Source organism: Aulostomus chinensis, chromosome 22 (assembly GCF_037954235.1).
Source record: "Aulostomus chinensis isolate RoL2024-O1b breed Wild chromosome 22, RoL_Achi_v1.0, whole genome shotgun sequence".
Taxonomy (NCBI): Eukaryota; Metazoa; Chordata; class Actinopteri; order Syngnathiformes; family Aulostomidae; genus Aulostomus; species Aulostomus chinensis.
Window position 1 is genome coordinate 20375615 of NC_141341.1, and position 7285 is coordinate 20382899.

General features: G+C 50.7%; 1 protein-coding gene across 2 annotated transcripts; it reads left to right on the forward strand.

The window, feature by feature from the left end:
* Nucleotides 1-2273: 2273 nt before the first annotated feature.
* tac1 (tachykinin precursor 1) lies at nucleotides 2274-7271 on the forward strand. Of its 2 annotated transcripts, XM_086194373.1 has the most exons (5): nucleotides 2281-2799; nucleotides 4565-4667; nucleotides 4746-4769; nucleotides 6000-6056; nucleotides 6794-7271. In XM_086194373.1, exons 1-5 carry the CDS (start codon nucleotides 2689-2691, stop codon nucleotides 6838-6840), a joined length of 342 nt encoding a protein of 113 aa, XP_086050499.1. In that variant the 5' UTR covers nucleotides 2281-2688; the 3' UTR covers nucleotides 6841-7271. The 2 variants fall into 2 exon arrangements, with proteins under 2 accessions (XP_086050500.1, XP_086050499.1); XM_086194374.1 differs by lacking the exon at nucleotides 4746-4769 and having other exon boundaries at nucleotides 2274-2799.
* Nucleotides 7272-7285: the final 14 nt, after the last annotated feature.

Here is a 7285-nt window from a genome sequence, read left to right on the forward strand (position 1 = left end):
CAGTCTTCAGCTAAAATCAACAGAAGAAGTTACAGGTTTCACTTTATCTGAAATACATTCATGTATTGAGTTGCAGAGATATCCAAAGCATGCTAACCAGCTAGCTAGAGTGCTAAGTGTCGTTATACTGCCTGTATGAGAGGACAGAGGCAGTAGGGCACAGCAGGGATGAGCATGTTTGTAGTCCAACAGGAAGTGTTCATCTCCTGGTTCCTCCACCAACAGGAAGTGTTCATCTCCTGGTTCCTCCACCAACAGGAAGTGTTCGTCTCCTGGTTCCTCCACCAACAGGAAGTGTTCATCTCCTGGTTCCTCCACCAACAGGAAGTGTTCATCTCCTGGTTCCTCCACCAGCAGGAAGTGTTCATCTCCTGGTTCCTCCACCAACAGGAAGTGGTCATCTCCTGGTTCCTCCACCAACAGGAAGTGGTCATCTCCTGGTTCCTCCCCCAGCAGCCAATAGGATTGCTCCATGTCATTGAATCAGTAAATCAGCTCTGAATAAAAGTTGATGATCTTCCAGGTTGAGTTCATCATGATTATCTTCACTAATGAACCCTCTGATGATGCTGGAAGCCTGAATGCAGCCGTTAGAAGTGCTAAGCTAACGTTAGCCTATGAAGGAGCTCCACCAGGGTCACATGACTTTGAGGACACCACCACTCAGGCTTCTTGTGTTTTCACCCTGATGGCTTTTTGTAAGACATGAATGCTTTTAGAAAAAGTGTGAAATTTAGACGGAAATGTTCAAATGTTCTTGTTAAGCACGGATTTTTTCTTTTTTAGGAATTTGACCAAGAACACGCTGACTTTGAAATGAGGGGATGCTCAACAATGGTCTTTTATTGATGAGTTTTAGGATTTGCTGCTCTATTTCAGGTAGCAACACAACTAAGCATGTTGAGACCTGTTTGGATCATTCCAAATGGACCTTAGTTAGCTTAGCACTAATGACATACAGAACCATGCAACTGTTGCTCTTGCTAATATGATGCAATGCAGGAGCTAACAAAGCTACAATGTAGATTATTGAGTACCCAGACTGCTTTCTGCTGGTTGACGTGTTTGTGACAGTGTTTGTGTCACATAAAAAACAAACAAACAGGCAAACTCTTTTCTTGTTTCTTTTTGAAAGACGTTAACTGCCTTTGATAACGTTTAAAACCCCACACGTCATGTCAAATGGTATCAGTCTGATCTTACACATAGCACCTTTAACAGGAGAACCCTGCAGCAGAGCCAGACTCCTGCTGGGTCAACTGCTATCTTCAGGAATGGAACATCAACGTAACCAGTGTTAATGTGAAAGGGGAGAGAACTGGATTCATAATCAGATGGGTGAACAACACTTGCAAATGAGTACAGTGGAAGCCCCCCCCCCCCAACCCAAGAAAAAACATTTGCATTTGCCAAAAGCACACATGTAAATAAAATGAACTTACAGTTGATGGAATAAAGGCACTTGAGAAGATCTACCACTTGAGTTGTGGGGGCATGGAACTTGGGATTGGGTTCTATTCAGCCTGAACACACCACTCTCAACAAACAGCTTTTCTAATGGAAATCAGTGGCACACATGCGTCACGCACCCTCCTGCCTTTGATTCAGGCTTTCACACCAGAGGTTGCGTATGTTCCCTCGGCTGGGGAAGCAGGACGTAGCTGCACACGCGTGTGGTTTAACACATCAATAAAATACGAGGTAATTCCTGTCTAAAAATTCAGCCTCCATGAAATAAAGTTTCCACGAAAATCAGAGCTGCGTCACCGGGGTCTAACCAGACTCTTGTGTTTCCTAAGTGTAGACCTGATAGAACCAGGACCACCAACCCCTGATGGGAGCAGGTCACCTGACCCTGGTAGAACCAGGTCTTCTAGCCCAGGTAGAACCAGGTCAGCCGGCCCCGGTAGAACCAGGTGGGCTGGCCCCAGTAGAACTGGTTCCACTGGCCCAGATAGAACCAGGTGGGCTGGCCCCGGTAGAACTGGTTCCACTGGACCAGATAGAATCAGGTGAGCTGGCCCCGGTACAACCAGGTCAGCAGGCCCAGGTAGAACCGGGTCCACTTGCCCAGGTAGAACTAGGTGAGCTGGCCCCGGTAGAACCAGGTCAGCCGGCCCAGTAGAACCGGGTCTCCTGCAAGACAGATGTGTTGTATGGTGCTGACTGACTGAAGTTCTCAGCGGTCTTGGCTGCCACGTCACCATCATGTCGCTGTCCTGTTGGTTTAGGAGCTGATAATCTGATAAATGTCTCTCCGTTATGAAGTGAATACGCGGAGCAGAAAGACGTCAATCCGGGGCTTCCTCCCGGCTCTGTTTGGCGGAGGATGTCCGTGACGCACGCGCTTTACAGCTCGTGATAATAACTAAAGTGCCTCCGTTAACTAACGCACTTGCTCGTGACCGGGCGCGAGTAATCACACTACTGTAACAGCGTTACCAAGCGACGTCGCCGCTATAAAGGAAGACGCACGAGACAGGGGGACGGAGCTTCAAAGACAGAGCGCGCGGAGGTGTTGGAGACCCCAGCGCGAGCGCACCATGGACTACTGAGCGAGAACGCAGCGCGCGCTCAACCACCACCACCGACTCTCCGCGGCTGCACCGCATCGCTCTCACGCACGTCACCGGCTGCTGTCGGCGAGTTTTCTGACCCGGTTCGCGCGCGCCAGACCAGTTCGGCGTCATGAAGTTGCTACTTGTACCGGTGCTGATGTTGGTCTGCGCCGCCGCCCAAGTTTCCTGCGAGGAGCCCAAAGAGGAGGTGGACTACTGGACCAGCAGCAGCCAGGTCCAGGTACGCAGGTCCGCGGGGCTCTGCTTCGGGGCTCTAGGGTCTGGTTCCGGTGTCTTTGGTACCAGGGAGCAGAAGAACCTCCGCGCAGTGTGTAACCTTGCTGTTCTCAGAGTCGGCTTTAATTGTTTTAATCCTCATTAATTAGAAAATTAATAAGAAGAATAAGAAAGCAGGAGAGCCCGGAGGTTCCCGACAGAATCAACATTTACCTCGACATTATTCTTATTATTATTGTTGTTATTTTTGTGTTATTCTTCTTCTTCTTGTTATCATTATTATTACAATCGTATTATTGTTGTTATCATCATGATTAGTTTGTTATTCTTATTATTATGTGGAGGTCTTCCAGCAGCTGATTACTGACTCAAGTGATGAAGGTTCTGTCTCTGCTAACGTGTAGAAGTACTGAGTACTCAGGAGTGTGTAGCAAAGATGAGGGGCAAATGAGTGAGTTTCATTGTTATTGTAGTTATGATCATGATTATGATGATGATGATGATGATGATGATTATTATTATTATTATTATGAGGCGGGGTTTATTCCAACATCAGACAGCCTCCAGGAATCTAAAGCTGGTCAGTAGAGATTGAGAAATGTCGATAAATTGTTTGTTAGCGTCCGAGGTCGAAGCTGCCTGATGCATTCAGATGCAGATTTGTGAAATCACACACACACTCACACACTCTCACACACACACACACACTCACACACTCTCACACACACACTCACACGCACACACTCTCACACACACACTCACACGCACACATATGCATAGCTATCCTCATTAGGACATTCCAGTGACTTCCATTCATGTGAATATCCTCACCCAAACCCTAATCTTAACCCTCACCTCAACCTCAAGCTGACTGCAGGTTCCACCTTCACTCTACCTTTGACCAGGTGTTCATGAATGAAGTTCTGCTGCATCAGGACCAGGTCTTTGGTCCCCATGAGGACCAGGGGTCCTGATAAGGTAGTGGTTATACCAGAAAAGGTCTACACAAGATTACAAAGACCACACACACACGTCTCCCAACATGTTGTAAATGGCTGATTCTAGATCAGGGGTCAGGTGATCAGAGGCAGGTGGGGCTCAGCTGAGTCCAGGAATAACCTGCAGCAACCAGAGGAACCGCAGGGGATCCGCCGCTTCATTGGTTCTCCTCTGAGATACTCAACACATCAGTGACGCAATACGTCCACCCTCCACAGGGTGAGAACAACAGGTAGTCACACACAGGTGAGACCCGGGGGGGGGGAGCCTCCTGCGCCCCCCCCCCCTTCAATAAGTACTGAAAGCTGCAGCAGCGTCTTCATTGACATGGAGGACACGTCTTGTGTTGCTGGAAAAACGCCAAGCAGACCGAGCTGCAGATGCACCAGCACCCCCCCCCCCCACACACACACACACACACTTACACACACACTTACACACGCACGCACTTGGGGGCTCCACAACTCTGAGTAATGCCCATCATGGAAATACAGCTGAGACCGAAATAGAAACACTTAGTTTAATCCAAGTATAAAGATTGATACAGCCTGTGTGTGTGTGTGTATGTGTGTGTGTGTGTGTGTGTGTGTGTGTGTGAGTGTGTGTTAGAGGGAGGAGAGGCGACATTTATTGTCTTCTTCTTACATTATTGTTGGGCCAACACGCTGTGACCATGGCGGGAAACGGTTCAATCCACTTCCTGTGTGTGTAAGCAGCGCCAGCCCTCACGAGTGTGTGTCGTCTCCCACCCCCCCGCCCCCTCCCCCCAGGACGCCTGGCTCGCCAACGACCCGTTCAGGCAGATCCTGCTGAGGATGACCAGGAAGCCGCGGCCGCGCCAGTTCATCGGCCTGATGGGGAAGCGCTCCACGGGTAAGAGCCTCCCACCCGGTCTGTCGGCGTCCCCCCTCGCTGCTGCTCTAACCCGCCCTCTCCTGTCTCCCCCCGCAGCAAACGCACAGATCACCCGCAAGAGTAAGTCCAGTCCCGGGGGGGGGGGGGGGGGGGGGGGCGTGTTGCGGGTCCTCAGTTTGGTTTCAGGAAAACTCAATTAAGGGACTCATCCCTCATCCCTCCATCATGAATGAGTAGCACCTGACTTGTACTGGGGAGTGAGGGAGTTGTTCAACCTGTGTGAGTGTGTGTGTGTGAGAGAGAGTGTGTGTAAGTGTGTGTAAGTGTGTGTGTGAGAGTGTGTGTGTGAGTGTGTGTGTGCGTGTGAGTGTGTGTGTGTGTGTCATGGTGAACTCTGATGTGTGTTTCCAGCCATTTCAGTAACTGTGTTTCTAGTAGCAACAGTAGTTGAAGGCCGGTTCGGTTCGTTTGAGGTTTCACAGGTTCTAATTACCCGTCAGCTACTCCGCCTGCCCCCGCCGGCTGGGCGGCGGCGGGCGGAGTAGAAGCCTGTGTGGCGAGATAAGGGGGGGGGGGGGTGAGTCAGCCGCCGTCCGGCCAGCAGTCACTCATCGTTAGAGGGAGCGAGTGATGCAAACACGCAGGGCGGTAATGTAAGCAAGCAACCCCCCCCCCCCCCCACACACACACACACACACACGCACACACACACACACTCCCCAGATCAAATTACGGTCCATTACTGAGATTGACAGGGCCCCGCTCAGTCCGCCTGTCCGTCAGGTCCAGCTGGATCAGTACCAGCTCCGGTGCCAGTCTGCCGGTGTTTCCTTGGAGCTGGTGATGTCACGGTTCGCCGGGAAGCGTGGTGAACCGGGGCGGACCAAACCGGTCCAGACAGCAGAGAACGACTGCACCGCTCAACATCCGGGTAAACCTCATTAGATCTGCTGGTGAAACACAACCCGCCTCCCGGTTCCCGGCTCCTGCGGGTCACGACAGCGCCAGCAAGAGTTACGGGCCGGCGCGTAAAGCTGAGAGTCACGTGATCAAACTGCCATGCAGCGGAAACGCGTCACGCCACAGAGACCTGCCTTCAAACTGCTGCGTTTTTATTAGTGGCCTGATGGCTCCAAGCTCCTGACACACACACACACACACACACACACACACACACACACACACACACACACACAGGCCCTCCATCCTTGAGACTTAAGATCCTGACACGTCCAGACTCACCTTCATCATCACCTTCATCATCATCAGGAAACTGGTTGTTGATCCACCCCCCCCCCCCCCCCCACACACACACACTTAGCTGCTTATCCTGCTTTTCTCTCCCTGAAGGACATAAAATCAACTCCTTTGTGGGGCTGATGGGGAAGAGGAGCCAGGAGGACCCGGGTACGTAGCCATCTGACAGCAGACTGAGTCCTCAGTGTGTGTGTGTGTGTGTGTGTGAGAGAGAGAGAGACGTTCCTGTGTGTAATGTTCTTGTGTGTGTGTGTGAGAGAGAGAGAGAGAGAGAGACGTTCCTGTGTGTAATGTTCTTGTGTGTGTGTGTGTGTGTGAGAGAGAGAGAGACGTTCCTGTGTGTAACGTTCTTGTGTGCGTGTGTGAGAGACGTTCCTGTGTGTAACGTTCTTGTGTGTGTGAGACGTTCCTGTGTGTAACGTTCTTGTGTGTAAAGTTCTTGTGTGACGTTCCTGTGTGTAACGTTCTTGTGTGGGTGTGAGACGTTCCTGTGTGTAACGCTCTTGTGTGTGAGACGTTCCTGTGTGTGTAACGTTCTTGTGTGTGATGTTCCTGTGTGTAACGTTCATGTGTGTGAGACGTTCCTGTGTGTAACGTTCATGTGTGTGAGACGTTCCTGTGTGTAACGTTCTTGTGTGTGTGTAAGACGTTCCTGTAACGTTCTTGTGTGTGTGAGAGACGTTCCTGTGTAACGTTCTTGTGTGTGTGAGACGTTCCTGTGTGTAATGTTCTTGTGTGTGTGACGTTCCTGTGTGTAACGTTCTTGTGTGTGACGTTCCTGTGTGTAACGTTCTTGTGTGTGTGTGAGACGTTCTTGTGTGTGTGTGTGTGTGTGAGACGTTCTTGTGTGTAACGTTGTATGTGTGTGTAACTGGCCTGTCCTGCAGATTCCTACGAGTGGAGCACATTACAGACCTACGACCAGCGCCGCTGACGGCCCTCAGCCGCCTGCTCCCCACCCGCACCCTTCACCCCAGGTGGAGGAGCCCCCCCACACCCCAACGCTGGATTTATATTCTCAAAGCTGTTTAGTCCAATTAAACGATTGTTTCCCGTCGTAGTGAAGTAGCAGTGTTGTACCTGTGCCTGTTTCATGTGTGCCAGCACAGCAGAGGACGTGACGTCATTTTTGATGTTTCTGTGAGCGTTTCACACCCCTGCCATCATTCCACCTAAACCACGTGATGTGGCGCTTCAGAGCAAGGCTAAGCCCCTATATAGTGCCTCATACCTGTATTCGCTAGCCCCCCCCCCCCCCCCCCAGGACGCTTCAAGTGACTTTAGAAAAGCTGTCAGGACGTTGACAGGTCACGTGTGTGTGTTTCAGTGGTTTGATCAACATTAAAATTATTTTCTTTACTGGTTCTCGGCGCTTGTCA